The 13,002-nt window shown below is 36.5% G+C and overlaps 1 protein-coding gene across 19 annotated transcripts in view; it reads right to left on the reverse strand.

Moving 5' to 3' along the window:
- Positions 1 to 13,002, reverse strand: part of ATE1 (arginyltransferase 1) — a 92,560-nt gene that overhangs the window by 68,530 nt on the left and 11,028 nt on the right. For 13 of the 19 annotated variants that reach the window (XR_015706234.1, XR_015706236.1, XR_015706235.1 and 10 more), the window contains exon 7: positions 10,721 to 10,849. Coding sequence is in view for 15 of the 19 variants with exons in the window: in XM_087764209.1 (XP_087620335.1) it covers positions 10,721 to 10,849 (129 nt within the window). In the remaining 4 variants the exon portion in view is untranslated. Of the gene's footprint in view, positions 1 to 10,720; positions 10,850 to 11,897; positions 12,027 to 13,002 lie in introns of all 19 variants that reach the window. The other 6 variants (XM_087764208.1, XM_087764204.1, XM_087764211.1 and 3 more) reach the window with 2 other exon arrangements.

A 13,002-nucleotide genomic window follows, 5' to 3' on the forward strand; every position in this document is an offset into this window, starting at 1 on the left:
TGGTATGCATTTAACCCGCAAACACTCCTTTGTTAAAAAGCTAGTATGTGTTACACAGTTTAATTCCCCCTCTTGTAATGGCTGGATGATTTACCAAGTCAGCAGTTCGCAAACTGCAAAGTAATAGTAAACAGGAACTTTTAATTAAGAATTTAATAAAAAGAATATATAGAGACACCTACAAAAACCTGATTGCTGTCAAGATTTTGTTGTCAAGAATTCGATGAATTTCTGAGATTAATTAAAGAAGATTATTCTATTTAAAGACGAATACAGAAAATGGGGTGATTACTTCATCCCATTTTTCCCAGGGAAGGGGAGGAGAGGAAGGAAGGCAACAATAAAAAGTGCCAATATTGTAAGTTGCTGACTTAGGACGGAGTTCCATGTACAGCCTAAGTAATTAAAACTTTCTCTTTTCTTCAGAAGGTGCTATAAAGCAGACACTAGAAATAAAACCACAGCCTCTGGTAGATGTATATATCTCGATCTGCAAACATTAATTGGACCATTCTCACTGTAGCTCACAGTGAACACAACCTTGGCCTTCTTTAAGACTGTGTCTCTAAGAGAGTGCATCTGTTGATGCTAAAAGAAGCAAGACTTTGCAGAAGTCGTATTTCAGACTTTTCTCCCTCAAACACCCAGCAGTATCTGATCTATGGATGAATGGTAAACCTTTGGACACAGACTTCACAGAAGAACACTGAATTTCTATAAGGTGCTGGTGGAGACAGGGGATTGTGCATTTCCTATCATTAACCATTTCAGATCTAGTCACCGCCACTCTAAATTACTCAGAGTTTGGAAGAACGAATGACTGCGTTATCTTAATTAAATTCTAGAATTTTTATTGATTTGGTGGATAGGGAGAGAGAACAAGAGAAAAAAACCCAAATAATAGTTAAAGAGAAAAAAAAAGTAATTCAAAATTTGAATTATTGAGTTATGTTCCCAAAAAAACAGAACAGAGGTACAAATTCCTACACTCTGAGTGCATCAGTCCTTACAGCCAGCGATTTTAGAATGTGCAGGCTTCAGAGAAAATAAACCATGTGTTATTAATTTTCATGTCAGAAGACCCCCAATAGTTCTTAATCTGTAACTTTACCTTTATAGTGCAAGTTAAACCCTATGGGTGAGAAAACCGAGCCAACGACACTTTTCAAATAGCTTTATCCATTCTCCAGGCTCTGCCATACAATCCCTTGGCTTTGGGGGTGAGGGGGGACTTTTTAAGTGTACCTGAGCGTAGCTGCTTGCTAGGGAGTATATACTGTTACAACCAGCTATACTCCTGGCTAGAAAAAAATTCTTAACTGCACTTGAATTTGTACCACAATCTTATGGGGAAAAAAATCCTTGCAAGTCTCATTACATATTATTTCACCTGTTGACACTTGCTAATTTCTCAGGTTAGACAATTTTCTTAATCAAGTCCTAGAAAACTTCAGAAATCTGTGAATCTTCTCTAGAAGTCAATTAAGAAACACCCCAAAGCCCAACAATTTTTTGCTGTGGGTTTGTTGTGTTTTGGTTGGTTGGTTGTTTTGTTTGTTTGTTTGTTTGTTTTTTTAAGGACGAATTTAATTGACCCATAGAGATGGAGAATTTAATAAATATTTTAGATCCACTGACCTCTGCTGTTATCTTCTCAACCCTTACTCTCCCCTCCCACCCCCAAATCCACAGCACTTTCATCATAACCCAGGAATATATCTAGTCTATACATTTACCTAAACTGAAGTAAAAGTAAGATTCAGTTTCTAAATTAACAAACTCATTTAATACTGTAAGATTATTATGAACACAATTCAAAAATGATTCAACAAATCATGAGAGAAATACAGTTAAAAGCTGGCGTTGCAAGTAAAATAACTCAATCTGTCACACAAGCACAATCAAAATTCCTTTCACAAAGTCATGTTTTTCTAATTTTAATTTCGAACTGAACTACATAAACTTTAGTCTTTTAAAAACTATATAATATATATATGAAATCCACAACATTCTTACTTTGGTGCAAACTAACTACAATTGCCAGAAAGAATCAACAGAACAACATGAAATAAGTTCAAACATAATTAAGAAAACTAAGAGAGGAACACATCACTGAGAATTAAATCCAAGCGGGGGGAAAAGGCAGAAAAATAAAAGGAAGGTTTGATTCAACCCAAAGCCACTTGGTCAAGTGAAAGTGCATGCACAGCTTTAAAAAGCTGTAGTAAAACTAGAGTGTTAACACCTGCTTCCTTTTCCAAGCGGGGGAAGACATTCAGATGCTTTGGATGCTAAATCAGAACAGGTTTCACCCGGTAGCTCAGTAACTTCCTGCAAGTGAGGGTTACTGATGTCACACAATGACATCATAGCCTTCTCGGGGAAAAAACAGCTTTGAACTGTCATCACCGGCAACTGTAAAATTATCTGAGATCTTCAGTGGGAAGATATCACAGAAAGGCGTTCATTTATAATTTTCCCTTTGACAGTATTAGAGTTTGCTCATATTTGCAATTCACTGTAAAGGAAAACTGAGTATTCCTTTGAGTAAAGCAGGGGTGAGGAATGAATATGGGAATTGGCCGGTTTGGGTTTGTTTGTTTTGTTTTGTTTTGTTTTTTTAAATCTAATCTCTGAATGAGATTAAAATAAACCAAAGCGTTCGTTGTTTTTTGGTTTTGTTTTTCATAAAGGTGCCAGGCTCATAATAAAATAAAAAATAACGTAATGAGTTTCCATACAGAAGACAAATCAAACAAGCTACAGTTCCAGTGTATCACCTTCATGTGTATCAAGTAAGCTTATTCTCTCTTGCCTCGCCTGTTTCCAAGACCAACATATCGAATGCTTCCCCACCTTTGGAACTAAAAGTGGCCAAACGAATCTTAGTGTACCCACTAACAGAAATGAGCCACGAAAAGATGGCATTCTGTCTAGAGGGCTCCTGGCATCTTCCCCATATATTCATTTTATGAAGAGCTTTTTCCTCCTCAAGTAGGGCAATTGTTAGGTATCTTACATATGCAGGGAAACGAAGAGCTAGGATCCTTGTAAAAATAAACAATAAAAAAAAATAAGTCAAACTTTCAGTAAGATTAGAAGAAGCTATTAAATGACACCCCCCAAAAAAAAAAAAAAAACACAACAATAAAAAGAAGCTATCTAGGAAAACAGATTGAAATTAAGCTGGAAAATGAACAAAATTCTGTAACTTCATGTAAAAATCGGTAAAATGGGACAAAACGTAGCATGTTTACAAGGAAAGATGGTGCCAAGCTATCCTGCTATCCTTGAAGTGGGCAATACATTAGAGCTAAGTTAGCAGAGGAATCAAAGACTTAGTCTAGGGCTGGCTCAATTTAGCATTTTCAACAGTGACTTACAAAAACATAGGAACGCTAACAAAATACAGTTTCAGGGATATCTACAGACCCAACGGTGAAGAAAGAGCCTTCAAAACATAGTACATAAGGAAAGAAAGAATTTCAAGTTTAAACGCATGCTTCAAATGTTGTTTTCAGTACAAGAATCGGACTAATGAAATAGAAATAATTGCTGATGGGACAGAACGTACATTTCAGAATTACAATTTCAGTTGCCTTATGGAGTGAAAAAAGTCACTGCGGCTTTGTCTGCTCAGAAGAAACTTACTCTCAAAATAATGGAGATCTGTCAGTCTTACAGTAGAGGGTTTTTTTTATTTTATATGGATTTCTATAGAAAACTGTCAAAATCAGGAAGAACATTATGCAAAAAAGAATCTGAACTGAAATTATATGACTATGGACAAGTTCGTTAATTGTCTGGATGCCTAAATTCTTAGGCTCTTATAGGCATTTCAAGAATAAAATCCATGAATCCATGGCACCTCAGTCACAAGGGCCACACAAGTAAACCGGAGGAATCCGGCTGATACAGATGTGCTAGTTATAAGTCTTCAAGTCAGCGTTATCAGAGATGTGAAGCGCCAGCTCATTGCAGTGAGACGTTCTGCCGCAGCAGCGGCCGACCACGGAGAGCCAGCCATCAGATTAGCGCTGCCACCAACCGAAATGCTAAAAGAGCTAATTCGAGAGCATTGTAGAAACGTACGGCTGCAAGCTACAGAAGGTTAAAAATAACCACAAAGGCTATTGATTTTTTAAGCATTCTCTCACTAGAAAATAAAAAAAGAAAGAGGAAACTAGGTTAGAGAGACCTAAAAGTTTGCAACTGGCTGCTGATAGCAGCTTTCAAACTGACCGCAACGTGCTCCTTGGCATTTCCCAGACTACTCGCTCAGTTTTCTATGTTAGTTCAAGTGGATTTCTGGGAGGCAATTAAAAAAAAATGGGAAAGAAAAAACCCCACTATACCTATTTCAGTAATTTTTTGCACCTTTTCAAACAGTGTATCTTTTGTGTGTTGTGAAATTCTTTTCTTCCAAGACAAATATTTAGTTAAGCACAAAGCAAAGAGAGCATCCAGCTAGCTTTGCAGAGGGAATGGAGACTCACTATTTTTCTACAAGTTCGTCATTATAAAACACTCATGAAAAGTTAAATAAAACGTTTGCTTCAGAAGGTCTAAACAGCAATAAACTGTTCACTCTTGCTCCTTCTGGAAACTACTGCAGAATTTTTATGATCTTTTAAGGAAATGTTTTCTAACTTGTGTAGCTGCCACATAGCTTGTTTCAGTTACACTTCAGCTGTGTTTCTTAAAGACAAAGATTACTGTAAAAAGACTTAAAGCCTAAAAAATCACATTAATGGACTAGATGTATTGTATCAGTGGTTTAAACCACCCTGATCCATCATTAAGTTCAGTGGAGAAGAGGCAGGAAGAAAAAAATGCTTCATTTCAAATTTTTACATGACAATATGTTATATGTAAAACTCAGTTTGGAATGATAGGCACTATTTTTTTTTTAGCACAAGATCTGAATGCAGCTAAAGAACTAAAGTAGTGAGAGCTTTTAGAGAGATATATGTGTATGTGTCTATAAAATATGTTGACAGCTTCTATAATTGACTTCAAGAAGCATTTTAAAAAGGACAACATTGGGTCAGAAATGCAATGCCTCTGGTGAGATGATACTTCCTTAAGAAGAACTGCTAGAGATAATCCCATCCAAATTAGCCATTGATTACATCACTGGGATCAAAAAATTTCCCTCTTGGGATTAAAGGGCCAAGAAGAAATGTTTTTGCTGTATTCATTTCATTTAAAATCTTTGCCTCCAGAGCTACACAGTTCCACATCTGTATCTATCATTTAAATACCAAGGAATACATTTTGACACTTCATCTAAAACACAAGAGACGTGCAGGTGGCAAAATGTTCTATAACATTTACATGTATATTTCCACATACTTTCTTAATCATCCTGAAGCTGGGGTAGAGTTGGATTATAGCATCTTCCAGGTGATTTGTATTCCGCAAAGCCCTCCCTGCATTTCTTACACAGAAACACGGGTATTTTTGCTGTTCAGCAAGAGTTAAAACGTTTGCAGATATGGATTGCTCTTAGCAAAGCAGAAGACAAGCCGGAGCTATCACTAAGCTTCCTTAAATCCAATGTTCTCATCTGAAGAGCCAGCCTATGCCCTCAGAGCTAGTTACTGTTCCTATCTTGTTTCTTTCTGCCCTGCTTCTATCTTGTTTTCAGATTTTTGTACTGTAATTCTACAAAGCTAAAGCATAAAATACTACCTGGTCACTGTCAGAGTCTTGCCTGCTCCTTGAGGTAAAACCAGACTAACAGACAGCAGGACATCTGTAGAGAAAGCTGCCTCCACTGGCACGGCCTGGCCCCAGCGCTTGATTCAATTATCAGCGTATTTCTGCCTCTTGGGATTATACAAGACACGTAAAAAGTTCACTCTTCTGTCTTATTCTCAGATCACCCTTCTATACACTAATCTATGCATTTTCTCCCAGAAATATAGCCAAATGCTATTAAAAGTTACTCAATTTAAAAAAAAACAAAAAAACGAACAGGTTCCAAACCCATATTTATCCATTTCTCTGTGCATGAACTATTACAGCAAAGCTATATTATGATTTATTATATTTCTTATGACAAATCAAGAAAAAAAGGTGGACCAACCTCCACACATACAATTTGTTTGCATAATTAAGGTACTCTTGATCTGCTGATCAGCTCTATAATTTGTGTTCAACCAGTCTTCCACTGGTAATACAGGGGAAACAACGCCTGTTCAATGAAGGGATGCTCAGCCTACTATCTCCTCTCCTGTTCATTACAGGAGTCTCCCTTTTTCAGTTTTTCTAAGCTGTCATGATTTCAATTTTTTTCATTATAGCTTGACTTGTTTCACAAAATAAATATAACCACCACCCCAGCAGATGAAAACCCAAACAGGTAACTTGTAGACATGTTAAATAAATCCTTGCAATGGGTTACATTAGTGACTTTTTGTATGTTATAGACACAGACTCTCACATTAAACATGATTATAGTCTTCCACTACTTTAAGGGGGGGGAAAATTAAAAAAAAGCTATTGAATAATAGCTGTATTATATTGGGAACAGTACATGACAGCTACCGTCTTGGACCCGAGATAAAGGTCCGTGTACAGTACTTCCATAAAGGGCCAGAAGAAATTCACAGAATGTGATAAACACTAAAACAGATTCTTCTCTTGCTCATTTTCAGTTTCTAGAAATGAGCAGTTCAGAGACCTGGTTAATTCAAGAGTAGCCTTGGATAAACTTCTCCAATAGGCAGCGATACACCTATTTTCCGTGACTGTGTCTTACCTCATTCAGAAGCTATCTATACTTTACCACTTAATAATCTGTTGAGGTTCCCCCTAATTCTTCTGATTTTTTCCAACAACTCTTTTTAAGATAAGCACATGTATCACTAAAACAGTGGATGACTGCATTTACATAGCAGCTTAATAAGGTTTTGTGTTCCCACAGAGAAAAACTGAAAAATCAGTTCTTCCGCAGCAGTATTTAAGTATTATGAAGCAACCTTTAATTAGAAAATCATTTGCTATGTTTTTCCTCAGGACACCAATTCAAAAACACGCTGACGTAAACATTCCTAGGTGCCAACAACTTTGCGTAACATCAGTACTCGACTGCACTCTGAAGCGCAGAGACAACCAGGGCAGTTGTGAAGCTGAATCCTGTAGGAACTGACCAAAGGTTTTTCAGAGGGTTGAGAAGATTTCCAAGGGAAATTCAATTTATACGAGACAAACTAAGAGAAAAGGTGATAATCAAGAGTTTAAAAGCCTATGCAGAAAAGAGTTGTAGCTTTTATGTCAAGATAAAAACATTTGAAAAATTTTCACTTGCAAGCTAAACTGGTTTTAATTCCAGGAGCAAGGAGATACTCAAAACCGTTCCTAGAATATTAACTTATTTGGCAGATAGCAAATATAGTTCTACCTTACCAAATCCTGTACTCGCCAATGAGAGCGTCGCTAAAGGCTGTGATGATGCTTCCATAGAAAAGGCAAGTTTCATCACCACAGGGGTAACACCAACTCTGAGACTTGGAAAAAAGTTTATTCCACTATGAAATTTCTACCTTGCTTTTTATTAAAACAAACAGAAGTTAACTGCCTCAATCAGGAATCAGTACTGCATCATCAAAATGCATCACAGAACTCTCCCCAGCAAAATCTCAAAATAAATTCTTTTTAATGAACACACAGTTATTGGTGCTACTGCAGTCTCCATCAGAGATGCAGAAGAAGGAGGAGAAAGTAGGGAGGGAAAGGCAAAATTCAGAAGAACCCACCATCTTGAAGGGCACTGAAACACCAGTTATCACTGGTCTCAAAGCGGCACTAACCAGAGCGTGTCTAGAAGTTCAAAGAAATCTTTGGTGTCAAGTATTCAAAGGATTCTCTGTCCTGGAAGTTATCTATTCCCCTTTCTCACATAAAATCTTGATGAAAAGATGTATAGACATTGCCTAGGTACCAAGAGAGGGCCTTCTTTCACACTCATTGAGGCACAACTGGCTTCACAGTTCACATACTTTTGTTAATATTGTGAACTGTTTTATAACTTGCCGCATTAGTGTTATTTTCAAATAATCACAATTTTAAATCTGTTCCTAAAATTGCCTTTTAATGTAGTAAGGTTAATATTAAACTAGTCTAGCAGCTAATATAGGCAGAGAGTATATTGTAATGCCGACAATCTAAGAATATATTCCAAAAAGAAGTTGTTAATATGTCCCATAAAAATTTTTGTTGGATTCTGGATTTAAATATAGGCAGGTTTCTAAATATGAAGTGTTCAGCCAAATGTAAAATTAAATATTTTTCCTAAACTAGAAACTTTCCAAACACAAAAGTGTGCAGGACTCTCCCTGAAAAGGAGGCTCACCTACCATACACAGATATATTACCTTGCACAGATTAAAAGCTAAATTTAATTTTTAGAGAAAAAAAAATTCCTGGATGTTTGCCAGTTTAAAGCCCAAAGCAGACTTGTTACTACCCTGATAAAAAGCCCTGTGTATAGGACAGAATTTCATTCTACCTTTACTTAAAGAACTGCTTGGCTCCATAATGTCTGTGTGATATATTAAAAAGTCTGAAAAACAGGAAGAAGAAAAAGTTTGAGGTCTTTCAAACAGCATTTTCCAGCCTTCCTCTCAATAACTTGGATCAATTTTACCCTACTTGGTATCTTCTGTTCTTAAAAGTGACTCAGATAATTCTCCTCCCACAGAAATTCAGTATTAAAAAAAAAAAAGTCTTCTAATCTACATAAAAATATATTTTGTGTAAAGTATTCTTCAGTTTACTTCCTGCAGGGATCAAATAGAAAATGGTTTTGATTGAAGTGACGGAGCTTTAGTGCCTACTACCTGTGAATAGAAAGACCTTCTTAGCCAGGTAGTCACATGAACACACACGACAATTTACTAGTGCTAAAGCAGGACCTAAATTAACAGCCATCAGCATCAGACTGAGATTTTACATTTACTAGAAGCTTCGGAGAAGATTCTGTGTCTCCTCTGGAATATTACACTAAGCCTGAACAAACATAATATGAGACAGAGAAGATAAAGGCAGAGTAGGGAAACACCTATGGCAAGTAACAAGGAAAAAGAGGATAAAAATCCATTAAACTATTAGCAGTATGAATATAAATCCATCTCCTTCCTGTTCAACAGCAACTCCCATGACAGACTTTACACCTGAAGGTGGTGGAAACGAGAACTGTCCTTAATGCATCTTTATCAGCTTTCCTCCCCAGACTCCCTCAGTTAAAAAACAAAGTTCCAGGAGTGATGAAGGCCATCAAAGCCAAGTCTACACCAAGCCACGCACTCTGACCCAAACAGAGATTAGACGAACTGAGAGCTAACTGCTATTCAGAACTGAACTGCAAGCAGCCATCATGATTTTGCTCTTGATTCTTCATGATATAATGATTGTATTAAAAAAAAATCCATAATTTTAAGCAAAGAATAAGTAAGGATATGAAGTTCTTACCACCCTCTCTGCAGTAACAAGATTTTCAGAGCAAAAGCATGGTGGAATATAGGCTATATGTAAGCATTAGGGCTGAAATACATTCACCGTAGCAAAAAAATCAAGTCCCTAATCAGGCCAGGTAAAGCCTGGTACAAATCTAGTAAATAGCTCAATCTTTCTTGGCATGTTTCCAATTTTTACCTTATTGTAATTAACCCAATTTATGTCAGTAATTATAAAAAGGGCAGAGACTACTACTTATTGTTATGAGTCCTATTATTTTACAAAACAAAGTGGAATAAATTTTATGGCTTTCCACAGTAGCATTACAGAGTTCTCAGAAAAAAGCTCTCCTTACACTCTTTTGAACTAAAGCCAAAAATGATTACGTGGTTTTATTATTCTACCTGGAAAGCAGCCACAGCTTGCTAGGTATCACTTCTGCAAGTATTGCTCTCAAAAGCAGAAAAGTCTGACTAGAGAGTTGATCAATATGGAAGTCTTACAGTTGCAGTAGACAGAAATGACAGATCGGAGGTAGCAGTTTTGTTAATTCTGCTAATGTTGTGCCACCGGCCAGAGAAATGCAGAATAGCTGCTTGTTTAGAACCCTATGAGATTGGTGGGGTGTTTTTTTGTTTTGGTTTTTTTTTACTTATTAGATTAGGACTAGCATCCTGTAAATACCATTTTAAAAGCAGGCTTTATTCATATGCAATGTACTCTCACTGAATCTCAGACAATGAGCTGGTGGGAATATTTTTGCACTGTTTCTAGTGCAAAGGAGAGTTCTAGTTGAGAGTTATGCTTAGCAATGAAATGTGAATAAAACTGAGATTTTTTTAAAAACTTTCACCTGTTAAATTAAGCAAGACAACAAAAAATTAAGGAGAAATGTGGAAAAGGTACCAAACAGCTTTAAAGCAGAAGATGCTTTTGCCATCAAAAAAGCACTTCCATACCATTATCCCATTTCCAGTGGAGATCTCAGTCCCATCATGTACACACAGCAGCTCTACTTAACTCATTACTAACAGTTTTTTAAGTTATGATGGTGCATAATCCCTCCCGCTTCAGCTCAGTTTCCCTTGGGCTGAAGCCTGCAACAGAAGCTTGCTGAAAACCACAATGCTTTCCCTCCCAAATGGAAACTGCAATATTTTAGTATTTAGAATCCCTCTCAGAGACACCACTTCCCATCATTTAACTGTGCATTAAAAAAAAAAAATGTTTTCATAAAGGGGCATGCAGGGAACTGTACCTCATTTTCGCCACAGTCAGAAGGTGTATCCTTGTGTATAGCCATCTGATACTTGGCAAATAAAGTGGCTGACTGGTTGAAGGATGATTTGAACTGGGGGTCCTCAAAGGAGACAGGAACTAACCTCACCTTCAGAGCAAGGAAAATACAAGCATACTATTTTGAGTGCATATAATCAGATAATATGCTTCTGAAGGTAAGGCTAGTGAAAGACCTCCTCCTATCCACTTCAAAGCCTCTGAAGTCAGTTTTCTACTTTAAACGTAGTAACAAGAAAATCCTACAGGGGAAAGTCTGACAACTAACCCTAAGCTTAAACTGACTGTTGATACTTTCATTAAAGAATAAAAATTGTATAACACTAGAACACTTCAAAGCATCAGTTTATTCAACCTGTTTTTTGACCAAGTTATCTAAGAAATCAACCACAAATTTTATTCTCATTGTACAGTCTCAAGGACTTTTAAAATGTATTATTTTTAATGGCACATCACTCATTGCCCCAGTTTAGCAATTACATATTCTTGCTACATATACTTTTTCTCCAATCGCCTGAATTTTTTTCTTCATAGTATCAGAGAGGTAATATGTCTGACAGTTAACTATTACACACCGCCTGCTCATTACAAGAAGCAGTAACGATGTGTAATTTAGATGGAGTGCACTGATTACTTCTTGAAGGGCTTAAATTGAAAATGAAGAGGTTTATAAAACTTCTGTGAACCTTAAACCAACAATTTGTACGTATGATAAATTCTTCACTCACGTGTTGGGCCTGATCATGCTTGTTCCTCCTTATGAAAGCATTCGAACCAAAGCCAATGAGACTAGTTATCAGGGTAAGTGTCCAGCTGGTTTTAGTTCTTATGAGATTTGTATTTATAAGGCCCACAATATCTATCTCCAAAAGCCTCATCCTCTCCATCTCTTACCCAATAGCATCCCCACTTAACTTCCTTAACTTTTTTGTCTGCAGTTAAGACCGAATATTTGTGGCACTCACAAAGAGATATCAAAAGAGTTTGCACTTTCAGGACGTTGATTTTATTTGATACAGTATTTTACATGCTCCTGAGTATACAATGGATATGAAATCCACATTTGTTTCTCCTAGAAACAAGACACGTGAAATGGAGGGGAAGCTGAGCTTTGCATAAAATTCATTTGGCTTTCTGACCTGATTTATAGTTGGTTTATCAGGTGGGTCCTTGTGAATAACCATCTGGTAACGTTTATAGACCTGGTAAGACTCCTGAAATGTGGCTTTGAACTGTGAACTTGGTGGAGATGATCTCACCACCCTCACCTTCAGAAGAAGTTAAACACATTTATTATTACAATATCATGCAATAACTATATATTTATACATAAACAAATATCATAACAGAGAGAAATTTTGAATTCCTGCACAAAGGCCCTAACAATGTAATTAATATTAGCCAATAGCCTTCCAATTCTTCAGCTCAATTTAGGCTACTGAAGACTTTTGTATTTACGCTGAATAACATACAAGGTTTTCAAACTGCAAATTAAGATGGCTAAAATGCGTATAGAATAACTACACAAATAGTTTGCAGGAAATAAAACCAACAAATGGTATGCCGATTGACATTTTAAAGAGATTTTCTGTACTTTTTAAAATCTTCTCTTGTAGTTTCACACTATACTGAAAAATACTTGAAGGACCCATGCATTTGGAAGACTCATATCTGTGCTCTTTAGATAAAGACCATGGTTTTTTGCAGTAATCCCAAAGGGATTTCTTGTTATTTTTCAAATTGAAAGAGGAAGATGAAACAATGTTTCCATATTCAATTATAAGTTAATGTAATAGGAAGTTATCCATCTTCCCCACCACCACCCTTACACATACAAAACTAAAATAATTATTTTTAAAAAATCTACAAATTAAAAATTGTTCTTAGTAAAAATGATTGCTCCCTAACCAAAAGAATGCCATCACATGAGCAACAGTGCATTTCTTTTAAAGCATATTTAAGGACATGTTCATTTCAAAAAACACTTAATTTTCAGTATGGTTCTATTTTCACAAATAGCATTGGTTCTGATCAAAAAAAAAAAAAAAAAACCAAAACACCACACTTGACAGTCACAGTAAGGAGCAAAGACAATCTGGGAAAACACTGCTGGAACCATCCTCCTTTTAATTCTCCCTGCATCTTCCAAATGAAGATGTTCAGACAAAGCCATCGTACTTCTGTTATACAACTCATCAGCAAATCCGGAGGAGTTAGGGAGATGGATCAATTTCATGGCTTCTT

This window comes from Nipponia nippon, unplaced genomic scaffold (genome assembly GCF_047370975.1).
Source record: "Nipponia nippon isolate SJK-2023a ecotype South Korea unplaced genomic scaffold, ASM4737097v1 scaffold_3, whole genome shotgun sequence".
NCBI classification, from domain to species: domain Eukaryota; kingdom Metazoa; phylum Chordata; class Aves; order Pelecaniformes; family Threskiornithidae; genus Nipponia; species Nipponia nippon.